Source organism: Thalia democratica, chromosome 2 (genome assembly GCF_965202585.1).
Source record: "Thalia democratica chromosome 2, ktThaDemo2.hap1.1, whole genome shotgun sequence".
In the NCBI taxonomy this organism is placed as follows: Eukaryota; Metazoa; Chordata; class Thaliacea; order Salpida; family Salpidae; genus Thalia; species Thalia democratica.
The window spans coordinates 34027856-34044494 of record NC_139166.1 but is presented as its reverse complement, the minus strand read 5'-3'; the positions used below and the strand labels follow the sequence as shown (position 1 = coordinate 34044494).

The following is a 16639-nucleotide window of genomic DNA, read 5'->3' as shown; positions in this document are numbered from 1 at the left end:
AAGTTAAACATCAAATAAGTTGGCCCTCAAAGCCAAAATATACAACCCACTAGTTACTTTTTAAGAAAAAAATATACCTTTTTCGAATAAAAAAAAAAAAAATTCTTCAGGTAAAAACTTACAATTAGGATTATAATTTATTGATTACTTTCTACTTGTACTCTTTTATTGTTTATTATATCACATTTTTGGCTTAAATCTGTGTTTTTATTTACTAGAATGATTTTAAAATAATTGCAGCTCAAGGAAGACTTTTTCTATAGAATGCAGAGTTTTGAAAAAAAAATTCTAAGTTCTTTAAAGAACAATTTTTTAACTCTATTTTTAGCATAAAATTAAAGGTAAAAAAACTGTCTTAAATAGTATGAAAACATTGAAAAGATACAGTAAAGTTACTCTAGATGTGCACGGTTGCCAAATGTTATTGGAAAGTTTTCTCTAGATTTTCAAAATTTCTTCCAAGTTTTTAACTATTACACATTTTAGGGTCTATTTTAAGTTGTAAATCAAGTTTAAAGTAAAAAACTGTGTTAAGTAATATAAATACATAAAAAAGATATCTTATAGCTTCTTTAATTGTGTTTTTTTTTTTATAAAAAAATTATGGTTATAACAAAAAAATTAATTATAAGATAGATACTTTGTGTAAAATTAAAATTTTACTATTTAATATGTTAAAGTTGTTAAAAATTTTAGACTTTTAGAGGATTTTTAGTGATTTTCTTAAAAACTCCAGTTTTTTTTTTAATTCTTAAATTCCAAGTTTTTCCAGGGTTCCAGTCATTAATAAAAAAAAAGTTTTAATGATTTCTTTTTTATATGATAGATTTTTTGTATCTAATTGAAACTTCATTACTTTACATGCAACAATTATAGGTTTCTTAGAGACTTTTGTTTGAAATTCCAGTTTTTTCCTGGTTTTTTTAAAACCTAAATTGTCAGGTTTGTTGGTAACCCTGGAGTAACCCCTACATAGGCTGCCGATCTCTGCTATAGAGCAGACTTTAACCTCTAACCAAAAATAGTATTTAATTAATATTCTAATATAAGGAACAACCTACTAAGTAAAAGATTAATACTTTTCAAATCTTAAAGTCACTCTTTATTACCTTTACAAATAAAATTAAAATTATCAAAAGTTTAACAAAAGGGTTGATCACGCCAATTTAATTATCAGACCACAAGTTTCGGTAGACTGAGACCGGTCTCAGTCTACCAAAACTTGTGGTCTGATGATCGAATTGGCGTGATCAACTCTTTTGTTAAACTTGAGCTTGGGCAAACTAAAGTCCAGGCTTCTGCTCTGCTGACTTTCGCCAATGTTTTTTGTTGAATTATCAAAAGTCTAATTAATTTTTTTAAATATTACTCTGCTAAATTTTTTACAGTATAAAACGATTTGAAATACTTTGTTAAGCCACTGTAAGTGTTTTTATTAATAAAATAAGTTTAAACAACACAAAAAAAATTGTGTATGAAAGGTTTTTGTATCAAACCAAAACTACATCACTTTACATTACAAGTAAAAATTGCTTAAAATTCATTTTTTAGAATGATTTGTTTACAATTTCTACTTTTTTATCAAATTTTTTCATTCTATTTGTTGTTTATGTGTTTGACATGAGTTTCAATCCTGCAACACTCAATTCAGTGAGTCCAAAAAGCAGTTTTCAGGAGCAACCAGCCCACTGATTCCAGGTTTTTCCAGACTTTTTAGCCTAAATTTTCAAATGACAGATTTTACTGTAATTTTAAGATTTTTGGCAACCATGTGTATATATAAAAATTTTTATTATTATCATTTTTTTTCAAAACAGTGTTACAAGCAAATAGCATCCAGCTTGATGACCGAAAGTCTTTCTCCACAACAATTTATTGGCCATATTTGTAAAAAAAACTTTCTTATTTACTTTTTTGTTATAAAAATTACACAATTGGAACTGGAGTTATCCTTATGCTAACTGCATGGGAATTTTATTTCTTCATTTGATAAATTGGTTGAGCCAATTTCACTAGGATAAAGGACATAGTTGTATATACTATTTTAGGTGATTTTTATCAAGATTATGGCTTATTATATTTTTAAGCTATTAAAAAATTTTAACTTTTTTAAATCTTATAAAACTATAAAAAAATAAAAGTGGTTTCATTAAAAGGACAAAAAAAACTTGCGTTTTAGATTTAAAATTATATTTAAACTAGAAATATAGTACACGTTTCCACGATTCAATTTTATGTAATTTTTTTAATCTGTCTCGAACTTTTACAACACAGAAAACAAAAATTACTTTTAAAGTTTAAAAACAATTTTATTTACTATCACATTAATTTGATTATTAAAATAGTTTGAAAAACATATCTTTTTTAAAAAACGTTGTAAACTACTACTTTGATTTAATTTAACAATAATATTTATAACAAAATTGTAAACTTATTTTGTATACATAATAAAAATTAACACCAAACAAAATATCTATTTATCGATTTAGAGTTTATCGCTTTTTTGACCATTAGACTAAAAATTAGTAAAAGGATATAATAAAAATATCATAGTGTTAAAAAAAACTATTTGATCAAAATAAACTGTTTAGTTTTAGTCAAAACTAGTCTACTATTTATCAAAGTACAAAAGTGGTAAGGGCGTCGATAACATATGTAGTTTTGACCAAGGTAAAATGGCGTACCTTACTACAGCTTTGATTAATTTTAAAACTTTTTAACTGGATTTTGGCAAATAAACATAGTCACTTTTATACAATCTAAATAGCTTTAGCACAATTTTTCAAAAAAGTAACTCTGTAATATCTCTATTTTTAATTTCTCGATAACATTTTTGTCTAAGCTAACAAATTTTTCTGTATGTGGAGAGTTAACAAACTTCAACAGAGCTTGGTAAAAATATAAATACTGTAAGGATAGAATAGAAGCTAAAGTAGGTGTATACATGGTTCTTTACCATGCCAACAACAAAATCGATGGCACGAGTAAGACCTGCCAAATATGCAACCTTGAACGAATGGCAATATCAGGAGAAGATAGTAAACAATTAAACAAAAGACATGATGTTTCAAACAACTATGTACACACCCGACGGTTATTCTTTAAATAATATCTTGGCATTTTTTACCTTATTTTCTTTAACATGAACACGACCACACTCACTTTAAACATATTTACATATTTATATGGGAGCAGGTCAGAATTGCACAGCGTCAATTTAGCACGATAGGTCACTTTTGCACGGTGTTATTTTTGCACGGTGCTTCACTTTTGCGCGGCATCACTTTATCACAAAGTAAGAATATTATAGTTTTAAGTATCTCAAATTCTCCCTTGGTTGTGTGTTGTTCTTCGTGATTTTTTATCTTTATCAAAATCGTTTTAAATAAAAAGTCTTTTTTGTTTTACAAAAAAAATCTACAAAGTTATAAGTACTCGTTACATTGCCCAAAGTACTTTCAAAAAAAAAAGTTACTAATCGAAATTATTAAAAAAAAAAGAAATGAAATAAAGGAATTAAAAAAAAAGCTACCAACCAAGGGGAAGGGGTAACAGTGATAGTAGAAAAAAAAGTTAAAAATAAAAATAAAAAATAAAAAAACAATTAAAAAAGAAAAATAATAAATTACCGACCGAGGGTAAGGGTTAGGGCGTAACTTAGGGGTAACAGTAACAGTAAAATAAAAACTAAATTTTAACAAAAGTTAAAATTAATTATAAAATTAAAAATAGTATAAAATAAAATACAAATCGTGAAAAATATCTTCGTGGAAAATTGTCTACTCGTGCAAAAGTGTCTTCGTTCAAAAACATATTCGTGCAATTTCGTACGCTCGTGCAAATTGACAGCTACCCAAAATTTTAAACTAAAATAGTAAAGAAATAATTAGAGTTATTTAAATATTTCTGAAGGAAAACTTGTCATTTCCAATATTACAAAATATTTTTTGATTTTAAAATAAATAAAATAAAAGTTATTTAACTCCGTACATTATTCAAAGCCATACTTTATAAAAACTATAAAAAGTTTAATTTTAAAAACGGTTTAATAAGATGTTATTCAATTTTTTTAAACAAATACTTAAGTTTAATTATTAAAAAAACATTAACATTTATTTAGTTATTATATTCTAAAACAGTTTTACAAATAAAATTTCTGACTAAAAAATGTTTGTGCAATAGACTAATAAACTTTTGCTTATATATTTCAATATAAAAACTTTAACCCTAGTTTGTCTGATTTCTATAAGTAATTAATTAGTTGATTAAATATGAATGTCAGGAGTCCTTTTTGTAGTATGGCTACCATTAGTTAGTCTGCTGCAGACCCCAAAAAAAGATACTCTTAAACGTTATGCCTGCCACTAGCAGAAGCGCTCAAAGGTCTGGCCGTGCATTGTGGATTAGATCGAATTTTGAAACGCTCATTGCTTTCAGTTGGATGAATATGATCAGTATTTCTGATTTTTGTCAGTCTTAAAATTGTAACATTTCTTTATTTCTAAGTTTTACAGTGTGCATAAGTTGGCAGTGGCATCTTAAATCTTTCAATCAAAACCTATAACAAAAAGTTTAAAAGTTAAACACAAAGCTAGACCGTAGAAATGAACAGGTTTAAAAAAAAATCTTAACTTTTTATTATATCTTTTTAATGTAAAAAGCAACATACATTTGAACAGTAGGTTATATTTCTAAGTCACATTACAAATGATGTTTATATAGTAATTTCGCGCCAATAAATTTTATCTAATACAAAGGTTTGATGCATAAAATTTGGAGCATATGTAAAAACATCGTTTTTTATGTTATATGTACTCTGCTTTGTTATGTTTAGCAATTTAAACTGAACAGCATATAACGAGGTTGCCACTTTTTTTAAGTAAAAAAAAGTAAGTTTGAACTATATTTTGCTAGCCATAGTTTAAGAAGATTGACAAATATGAGTTAAAAACCGAAAATAAAAACTATTAGCTTTAACACCTAAAAAGTTGAAATGTTAACAAAAAGACATAAAAGAGTTTAAAAAAAATTAAGTCAATAAATCTGAAACTTAGGATAAAAATATTAACTAACCAAAGTTTTACAAAAAAAATCATTCAACCCATTAATTTTCAAAAACAGTTATAAGTAGCTGGAGTTTTTCGAAAATTTGAAACTACCAGGAGTTATCGAAGTGTAAGAAAGTTCTGATATTATCTTCAATTAATACCTATATAAGGAAAACTGCATACTTAATCGTTCTTAATATCTTCATTAGCTAAAAAGTATATTTTTGTTATCTTAAGTGAGCTAGCGTAATCGGTTTCATAGAAAATAATGTAATTTATATAAATATTAACTAGTGCTGATTGTATAATAATAACAAGTAGCCTTGAATGCTTCAATAATATCAACAAAAAAAAAAATTGAGGCCAAGTGCTAAATTACTATCAATCTGTTTACTAGCTATCCTTTTTAATGTGATGTTTGTCACTTTTATGAAACTATTATTTCTTTAAGAGTAGAAAGTGTTCGGAGTCCAGTATTTGTTACGCAATTAGTCTTGCTATGCTGTTCCTTCTTTTTACTTATTCCGAATTCTACGGTATTATTTTTGTGTGCGTTAGTTAGTTTTAGGTTCGAAATATGTGTGTAGTAGATTAAGTGTTTGTACTGTGTAAGCTAGTTTGACAGCAGCAAGCGACAAATTAAAATTGTCATAGAGGCCATATCTCAAATAGTACTATATAATTGAAAAGAACTAAAAAGAGGTTGTAACTATATTATTTACCTACAAACGCTTTCTTTTTTTCGAAAAATGTTGAATACTTTGAGATATGGCTCAAATAAATTTTTAATTTTAGTAAATTTAAAAAATCCCTAAAATCTGCAGAAAATATTTACTAAGTTTATGCTATTAATTAGATTTACAACCGCTCTTGTAATTTTTTCAAATATAAATAAGTTTTTGAAATATGATTTATTAATTTTTTTTGTTAAGAATTTGAATTGCCACGCATCCAGTTTAATTCAATAACGTTTGCAAAAAAGTTTAATTTAACCATAGATCAGCATAAAAGATTGCTTTAATGACTTAAGATTGAGCTTGGTCAACTATTTCAGTACAACAACATAAACTTAAAATGAGTTCTGTAAAAAAAGAGAACACTTTACGCTCTAAATTGCCTACTGGGAAATTTTAAACCTGGTTGTTTTAAATTTTCATAAAAATTTTAGTCATTTTAATATATATGAGTTAACTTTAACAACTAATTGATGAAAGCCTGCGTTTAAAAATTTAAAATATTTTTTTTAAGTCACGGATTAAAATATTCAGAGTAGTACTATTATATTGTTACAAAAAATAATCCATCAAGCTGTAATTAAAATGAGTATATAACTGTTGAGAAATGTTAATAGTCATCGTATTTGATGAAGGATTTATTTAGAATAGTAGCTCATGGTTTTAATTCATAATATCATTAAAAGCTGTAATTTTTTTTGTATTTTATTAAGCCATATTTTGTTAAATCTGTTTTTTTATTTGACAACAGAGTATGAAAACATTTAATTTATAAATAAAACTAACGAAAAATAGATTTAATTCATGAATTGGTGAAAATTTATTTAATTTATAAACACACGATTACTACAACAGCAAACTTATAAAACTTCTACTATAGAAAAGACATATTTAGCATTAGTATTAGTGAGTAAAACTTCAAAAAAAACTTTCTTTAATTATAAAAATCAAGATAATTTCTAGGAAACTAAGTAATGGCAGACTATATTTTACTACAAATGTTTATTATATGTTTTAAAAGTTAATTAATTCATAAAACATTAAACATAATTATGGCCAAAACTTCAATTTCTGAAAATTTAATAACAATTATTTACGCTTTTAGTTTTGAAGAAAAAGTTTAAGAAAAACTAAGACATGTAATGCTCACTAACAAAGTATTTATATCAATACAACTAATATCTTTAACTTCTGACAACTCTTTATTTTTTTAAAGTTTTAGATTCATAAAGATAGTTTAATTTTTCTAATCTTACAAAACAATTACTTTAACAGTGATAACATCATAAAACCCTACACAAAACTTAAATGCTTTTAGTTGGACGAAGAGCCAGATGACGACAATCGACATCTTCTACTTTTACTTTTGTTTTTAATAATTTTTTGATAATCCTTCAAAAACTCTTCTTTATTTTGAGGTGTTTTAATGTTGTTAATTCCACTCCAAGTTTTCTTCGCCTTCCGTAACTTTTCCATTTCTGTTTTATTTTACACTAATATGATAAAAACTCACATTAAGGGCATAGGTTGATTTTTACAAGTTGATCTTATTTTATAGAGTTTTATCTGAGCTATCAGACATTTTTAACCGCTTGAAAAAATTTAAAGTATTTTTGATATATGAGCGATCAAAGTCGGTGACCTCAATAGGTTCCTAAAGAAAATTTAAAAACGCGAAAAAAGACCATTTCACTAAAAATCTATCTTCTCCTTCATTTTTAAAGCAATCTTCTTCAAATTTTCATAGAAAGTGTATTATTAATCTTAATAAGATTGAATGCAGGAATTTTTTTAATTTTGAAAAAAAAAATTAATTAAAAAAAACCACCTAGTTTTTTTTGTTTTTTTTATCTATAATTTTTATTTTTTGATGTTTTCAAAGCTCCAACATTCAAAGTCTTCTAAATTACAAGAGAAACGTCTCCTGAAAATTTGAGGTCTTTAGCTTAAAAAATGAAGGAGGAGATAGGTTTTTAGTGATTTTTAAAATTTCCGAGAAAATTGACCCCAAACAAATTGCGGTCCATACGTTTGTATCAGAAACTTTTTATAAAAATCACAATATCTCATAAGTTAAATAAGATTTTTAAATTCTATAAAAACTGGCTTGTAGTTTGTACTTTAAGCTTTAACATAAGATACAATGTTATTCTTAATAAATAAAAAAATGTCGGACCCCCCTATGCCCTTAAGTTATTTGTTAAAGCAAGTAGCTTTCAAAACATTTGGTCATTAATGACAATTTTATTCCTTAACTTACCTATTTACTTTAACGTCAATGCGTGAAGAATTGAAAACTATAAGTTGGAGATCAGTACCATAAACTAATGTACAACTTAAAATTTAATAATACGTTTTATGGTCCAAATCTTTGTATTCTAGCACTCTTTTATTAGACTTAAATAAAAAAAAGTGTATACTTAAAAATCATAATCTTTCTAAAACTGTTAATTACAAATTAAACTTACTTAACTCAATTTCTTCTGTTTTTTTACCAAACTCAAGAATTCTTTTATGTTCTAATGAAAACAAAGCATCATAAAACCGTTTACAGTTCAAAATAACTGATCTACTGATCATTTTTAATTCACTTTCATTTTCTTTTACCTGCAAGTTAAATTATCTTAATATAAGTAGTTAATTGAAATTGTTGTATGCATATATATTATCTAAATAAGCTAATTACCACAGTTACCCAAAAAGAGCGATAACTCATTAAGGGGGCGGTAATTTAATCAATTTGGCCCACTATTAAATTGAGTTTAGGAAACCCTCGTATGAACTGTACAGAAAACCAAATAATAATGCCAATTTTTGCAAAAGTGTATCGAAGTCAGTTGGTACATGCTTACCAACAATAATTTGTTAAAATTTTTCTGAAGACCAGTGGTGGCGCGTGGTTTTTTTTGTTAAGAAGAGCGGAAACTTTTCATAAAAAATATCTTTTTTAATATTTAGGTAAACATTACAAAAAAAATTTGTAATTTAAAATTTAGTTTTAATAGGTTTGTGTTAATAATATTATAAAGTAAAACTTTTGTTTTTTGTAAAATTTTGTACTTATGTTTGCAATTGTTATGTAGTAAATAAAAATATAGCTTTCGAACAGCGTATTAAACGCAAAATAACTAGAAAAATTTTGAAGTCAGTATTTGTGTAATTATTAACATATGATCTGATAAAGAATGTAACTTTAACTTGATTTTTCAGTTTAAAATTCTTTTAACAAAAATGAATTTAATTATTCTAACCTTAAATTTTAGTAGCTGTATGTAAGTTTAGGTACTAAGCACTTTTTTAACTTTTATCTTCCTTAAAATTTAGCTCTTTTTTGAACTTTTTTTTTTTTTAACATTTATGTATTTTTAGATTATTTTATTAATAAATGCCTGAAAAAATCGTAAAAACATTAAATCAGTAGTATAAATTATAACAACCATTTTAAAGTGTAATTTAAAAACTGATCTGTTTTATATTTGTAAAACCTGGTATCTAGGATCTTCAATTTCAATTAATTGGTAATGTTTGAACTCTTCTTTAGGATTCTTGAACAGAAGTTCTTTAATTTTTTCTAAATCAACATTACTTATAAACTTTTCCATTGCTGCAATGTCTAAATAGTTTTCTGTAAAAAGGATTGTAAGTTTTTTAATACTGATAAGAAATATTTACCACAAAAATTTTAAGTGAATATCAAATTGTAAAAAAAAAATTTTTATTTAAGTATGAAGCTTTAGTGTAAATAATGATATATAAAAAAATAGTTTAACATTTTAAATACTTTCTATGAGAGTAAAGTTATCTAATTTAGTTTTACGAATTTACACACTATCTACTCAACTTTCTGGAAAACAGAGCCAACACGTTGTCGTGTAATTTTTTTAATGAAATAAAACTTACTTGGAATACCAGTTTGTTCAGTGATCTGAGGACGATAAGCATCTTCAAACAATTCTACTGCAGGCGGATGGCTATCTCTATTCATCAGAATGAAATTTACGAGCAAATACGTTCTAGCAAGACTTTCATCTTCAGTACTATTTACTTTGTAGTTAATTGCCAAAAGTTTTTCTATTCTCTCTTTCATTTGATGATTTCTTTCATTAATGTGAGTACATATCTGAATCGTGAATACCAGTTTATAGAACTCGTTAATATATTTTTCATTTTTAAAGTATAAAGATTTAATTATTAAGTATGGTCTAGTTTGTATACTTAGAACTCGTCTTTTTTGCTTTTTTTTGAATAATTAAATTTAACTACTATCAATATGAATTTTAAAATAAAGTTAAAAAATCATGGTACGGAAAAAAATTATTCTAAATATAAAAAAAATCCTATTTAAATTTGGAATCTACCTTACAACTTCTAGTGTGTTACTACTTTATAACTATTTTAAATAATACTTGTATATGCGCGATTTTTTTTTATTTAGCCTGTCTGAGACCAGTTTAGCCTGACATTTTTTCAAAGTAAGGAAAATCCCCTTTAGAAGTCATTTAAGCTATTGGGGATTTGATTATTACTATTGTAGTCTCCGACTTCAACCAGCTTTATCTCAAAAATATATTGAGCTTAAAAAATCTGCAAAAAACAACTCATAGCTTAGTTACAACTCCATAAAATAAGACTAGATTGTGAAAAAGGTGATTGACCCCCCCTATGCCCTTAACATAACAAATTCAGTGATAAGCTGTTATATCTAATCTATTACTAGTAAATTTTATATATATTACTAAACACAATTGTTCAATTTAATCAAGCACTAAGTAAAAACATTATAACTAAAAGATAAAAAGATTTATAATAAAATGACGTGCATTGTCGTGTTTTGTTAAAATTAAAAATGAATCACTTACACGAGTATTAAAATAAGTAAAAAAAAATTATTATAGTATTTTGACCAATACTTGAAGTTGATTCATAATTTTAAATCCTAAACTCTAAATAATTAATACAGTGATTGTTGATGTCATATCAGACTTTAAAAGCTTACACTTCAATTAAATAAAAATCTTTAATACTTAGTTCTTGTAAAGAAAAATGAATTGTACCTAAAATTTGTACTCCCACAAAACTTAGTACTTATACCTTAAAACTAAGTTTTAGAGTTGTGAATATCTCTAATATCTTTTAACAAACATTAAAATATATGAATAAACAGCTAAGACTATGTAAAAAATACTTGTGTATGAACATAATGTTTAGGATTACAAATGAAACCAGATATCATACATTTTAGTCATTTTGATTAAAATTCATCATTTTATTAATAAACTTAGTTGTAATTGATTACACTACCACAATTTAAATAGATAAAATAATTTTTTTGCTGTACCGTTTTGAAATTACTTTTCAGAAACATTTATTATAATAGTAGATCATTTATATTATTGCGAAGCATAATAACTGGAAAACTAATTTTGGGAAACAAATAATCTTAATTTTTTTAAAACAAATATTATAAAATGTGATACTGATTTTATTTTCTATACAACTTTTCCCTATTAATTTGTAATTTTGTTGCTATTTAGCTTTCAAAAGAATATTTTACTTTTAGTATTGATTAAAAAAATACGCAGCCCGCAAAGAATTTTAAGTCAGACTCCCCAAAAACTTCCAGGTAAATCCGGCCCAAAAATTTGAAAAAAAAACATCACTTAAATTAACATAAACTCAGAGGATTACTTATTTAAGTCTATTAAAAAGAACAAACTTTAATTTCATCTGCACTGTTAAAAATTACACCATCTTGTTTTTCTTCAATTTCTATTCCGTGAATTTTCCCGGTTCTAAGATAATTTTGACTCCATTCAAATTGTTGAGATCTAAATTATTTATATTTTACGTTAATTTACAATAGACTACTAGAAAAGATATTACGAAATTTAGCTTTGTTTTAATAGTACCTTAATTGAAGTTAAGTTATCGAACAGTAATTATAAGTTATCAGATTCATTAATTTTTATAAGGAACTTCACTGTACGCCATTATACCTTAAGTAATTTTTTTTGATTAAATTTAACTTAAGTATCAAGTTTCACTTCAATGACGTTGAAAACTAAAACATATCGCAAAAAGTTTGAAATTTGGATACGTTTAACTATTTTTTAAACATTATGTCGTTTTACGATTATCCTGAAAAAATGAATCGGAAAAAAAAAGTTACACAAAATTTTGTAATTTAGTCATCCTTGTATCAAAAACATTTGCTTTTAAGCTTATGACCTCATACATACTTTTGCAAAATTTCTTGAAAAATAACAAAAACATTATTCAAAAGCGCTAATAGAAAACACTTTTTGCTTTATTTATTTCTTAGTTATAGAAAACGATTTTTTTATTGAGTTTATTTTCAATGTTTTAATTATAATTATCAATTAAGAAAAATAAAAGTTTTAAAGTTTAATAGCACACATCTTATATTGGATCATACTAAGCGTAAAATATTAATGTACAATTATTTAAAATAAAATAAATTCGTAAAAACCATACTGGATCCTTAGAAGTAAAATTATAACTATTTTATTGTGTTAAAATTTCGAAATAAAAAAAAAATTTAAGGGCATAGGGGGAGAGCATCCTTTTTTGGTTTTTGATCTTATTTTATATAGTTTTTACTAAGCTACAAAATGCTTTTTACAGATTTAAAAAGTTCAAAATAATTTTTGAGATATAGCCGGTCAAAGTCGGAGCCAACAATAGGTTCCTTATGGGAGGCTTTTACTAAAACGGCAAAAATAGACTATTTTACTAAAAATCTATCTTCTCCTACGTTTTTTGAGATAACTACCTCAAACTTTCAGGAAATGTTCCTTGATATATTTAGAAATTTCTGTCGGAAGTAATTATGAAAAAAATAAAAAAATAATATAAGAAATAAACAAAAAAAAACAGTTTTTTTTTGCTTTTTTGTTATAAATTTATTATTTTTTTATTTTTTAAAATTCGGTTCCGACAGAATTTTCTAAATATATCAAGGAACATTTCCTGAAAACTTGAGGTAGTTATCTCAAAAAACGTAGAAGAAGATAGATTTTTAGTGATTTCTAGTTATTTGCCGTTTTAGTTTGCGCCTCCCATAAGGAACCTATTGTTGCCTCCGACTTTGACTGACTATATCTCAAAAAATATTTTGAATTTTTTAAATCTGTAAAAAGCATCTTGTAGCTTAGTAAAAACTATATAAAATAAGATCAAAAACCAAAAAAGGGTGCTTACCCCCCCCCCCCCCCCTTATACCCTTAATGTTTGTTATCTTTTTTACTGAAAGCATATTTTAAGCAAACTTTAAATTTTATTATATAATTCAATTCTTAGTTGTTGTAAGTAATAAGGAAACTAATTTGATTATTCGAACTTATTATAAAGAAAGATTTGTACGAAATGGATAAACTAAGATAGTTGACTAGTTAAACTTTTTTTTTTGTAAAAATGTATTTAGCTGTTTTTTTTTTTGCACAACTTAAGTTGTCTTTCATTATGAAATATAAAAATTATTTTTTTACAAAAACTTATAATTTAACGACCACTAAAATTTAAATATATTGAAGCAGTACTTATTTTTAAAATGTAACTATTCAAAATATATAAATATTATTCTAATTTATCGGTTTAAATTTGTCTTGGCAAAGCTTAGAAACTATTAAGTAGACATGTAACAAAAAATTCAGACTGACTTTCTGACATTCTCGGGAAACCTGCAAACGTTGCAGACATACTGATCTTCCATTTTAACACTGGACTCGTCGATTTTCTCACAATTTGTGTGCTTCCATGAAAAACATCTATCGCATTGAATAAAGCTTTCCTGATCATCGTATTTACAGCAGTCTGTAATAAATTCTATCTGGTTTTCTTCATCTGAGCTGTTTTCAGAGTTTTCTTCCTGAACAAGTACATTATTTGCTGGATAAAAGATCTATAACATTATAAGCGTTTTAATAATTGATTGTTTAGCACTTCGCAAATAAATCAAAAATTAAATTTTTAAAAATTTAGTTTTCTTATATTATGGACTCTCATTTTTACAACTTTTATTTGTTAAATGCTGAAACTATTAAAAGTGCCTACTAAAAAATTCAAGTTCTCGTAAGTTCAAAGCTGTTGCATACAACATTAATTTTAAATCTATATTTCAATGCAAAATGTAAACAAAGTAATTCAACATTTAGATAAACAATTATTTAAAAATTTATTGCAAAACCAACTTCTCGTTGTTGTGCTAGTTCCTCTAGTGGTTTGTTAACTCCAAGTCTAAAATAACATAAAAAACTAATTGTTCAGCTTGGCTATAAAAACTTTTTAAAATTATATTATAATTTAAATAAGTTTTGTGTATGTAACATAAATAGAAAAAGGAGAAAAATGTACATACTGTTATTTTTAAACTTAAGATTTTAAAAAGCTAGTGAAATACAAGTAAGTAGAGATATTACTTAACAACTCTATTAAAATTTAATAATTTATTTTTACTGTAAAAATAATTACTGCAATGATCAATTTGAACTTAAGAAACTTGAAAATAAAAACATTTATAAAAACAAACATGTATTTATCATTTGTCTCACTGTTATCATCAGAATCGTATTCTCCTTGAGTTAAGGCTTGCCCACTAACAGAAATTTTATCATCTGTTTTATGGTCTTCAATTTCCTGTAATTGGTTTTTTTCCACACAAAAGCTATTAGTATCTTTTTCAAGAACTTCGTCTTTCGTGGTGGTAAAATCGTCAGTATTAACTTTACTTATTAGTTTTGGATCTAGGCTTTTATCAAAAAAATCATCGATTATTGGGTTCGTTGTAAGAATGTTTGTTGCACTTAATTGAGACTTTTCAACATTCAATGAAGAATCCGTTTCAGCATTTACTGCGTCGATCACTTCATTTATTTTTATTTTTTCAGGTTTAGTTTTACTTAGTTCTGCTGGCATGTCTACATCACAAACTTTACAGTTTGAAGAAATATTGGCATTCACTTTCACGTTCTGAAAGATAATTATTTGTGAAATTCTCTTCAGATTTTTGACATAACAAATTGTTTAACTACTTTAAATTTATTAATTTGATTATTTCAACTAACAGTACCTACTAAGAATCTCAGATCATATTTGAATTCTTAATTTATCAAAAAAACTATAACTACTCTAATTCAAGTCCAACGTTTAAAAAAAAAGATCGTAGTTAACTTTTTTCAGCACTATTACTTTTGTAATAAAAATTAATTACTTAAAATATTACCGCTTATCTCAATTGAAGATCTTTACATTTTTATTAAGAATCTTAACAGAATAAACAATGATTAAAATATTACAGCACTGATACAAACTATTAAGCTAGCTTTTGTGTACATGTATTTTTAATTGATACATGACTAACTCAATTTTATATATAAAGCTACAGTGCTGAAACTTTTTAACACCAAATACAAATGTTAAAAAAACAAACTGTCGTTGATGAACTAATTTGATTGACATCAACTATAGAAGTAGAAGTAGCATTTTCAGCAAGTGAAGCGTTTGGTGATTTGATCACTATAACTGAGGAAGACTTCTTAAAAATTATTTAAAACATCAAAAAAAACATTAATTCAAGATTTTAATCACAATTAAGTTATGTTGCATCTAATACTTAAAATAAAAACCTAAAATTTTAACCAACAAATTTATTCCGAGCACTGAAGGCCTATAAGAATCAGATAAGATGTAATATTGTATAAGAATGTCATCGTAAATAACTACGCATCATTTAGTAAATTAGCTTTATTTCATATGGATAAAAATAAATCAACAAATCTAAACAACAAAAAAAAAGAATTAAAACAAATACCACGAAAATAAATAACAAAGGCATTTTGCATAAAACTTATAAATAACAACATTAAAAAGGTGCGCAGAAATATAGCTAGTAGTATATGACTAAATATGCCAAATCATCGAATGAGCTTTAAACTCAATCCCAACTATATTAATTTGAACGAAAAATCTTATTACATATAGAAAGCATTTGCCTAAAAATAAAACATGGTGAATTTTCAGTATTACAGCATATAATTTTTTATTTAGGAATTAATCTGTCACTGCAACTTCAATATTTCCTAGTTGTCAGTCTTTTGCTGTTTCAAAAAAAAAAACATTATTTTTGTATTTTTTTTTTAATTTAAAGTCATCTGAGAGAAAGATAGTACAAAAAATTGCTATGGACTATTTAGATCAGTGATTCTTTAATGTGGGGTCGTAATAGTTATTATCTTTACTGATATTAAGGTCCGGACTATCAAATTAATTTAAGAATTTTCAAAATATACAAAATAAAAATAAAAAATCAGTTTTGTACTAACAAGTAAATCTTTTTGAAACAAATGACAAAACGATTATGATTTTTTTTATCATAATGGATTGGATGGATTGGTTAAAAAATACTTTTTCACCTTGTTATGAGACGGTATACTTAAATAAAAAATACTTTTTAAGTAACCAACCTATGAGATATAACATTCAAATTAGCAACTAACTTTGTTTAAGTCATGTTCAGTTGAAATATCACCATTAGTAGTTTTTGCTGATAATTTTAGTGGACAACAATCAGATTTTACTTGCTGCGGAACAGTTTTGCTCGATAGAAATTGTTTACTACTTATTTTGTCTGATGTGTCTTTTTTAAAAACTTTTGAAGGAGGCTCTTTCTGTAAACTCTTACTTAAGACGTTCAGCTCTTTAAAGTTGGATGCAGACCGTTTCGTTGCTATAAATCATTATAAATATATGATTATTCTGTAAAAACAAACTAGAATAAAACTAGAACATTAAAAATTAAACATAAGTTATTTATAAAATAAATTTAAGTTATATTGACAA

General features: G+C 25.5%; 1 protein-coding gene across 1 annotated transcript in view; it reads right to left on the bottom strand.

The window, feature by feature from the left end:
- Positions 1–6679: 6679 nt before the first annotated feature.
- LOC145849621 (uncharacterized) overlaps positions 6680–16639 on the bottom strand; it is a 39939-nt gene continuing 29979 nt past the window's right edge. Inside the window, exons 25-34 of the mRNA XM_082954597.1 lie at positions 16297–16526; positions 15231–15335; positions 14331–14770; positions 13993–14038; positions 13462–13670; positions 11499–11610; positions 9683–9902; positions 9268–9407; positions 8251–8389; positions 6680–7260 (exon numbers count right to left, since the gene is read on the bottom strand). Of these exons, the coding sequence (XP_082810723.1) occupies positions 7097–7260; positions 8251–8389; positions 9268–9407; positions 9683–9902; positions 11499–11610; positions 13462–13670; positions 13993–14038; positions 14331–14770; positions 15231–15335; positions 16297–16526 (1805 nt within the window). The 3' untranslated portion in view covers positions 6680–7096. The remainder of the gene's footprint in view (positions 7261–8250; positions 8390–9267; positions 9408–9682; positions 9903–11498; positions 11611–13461; positions 13671–13992; positions 14039–14330; positions 14771–15230; positions 15336–16296; positions 16527–16639) is intronic.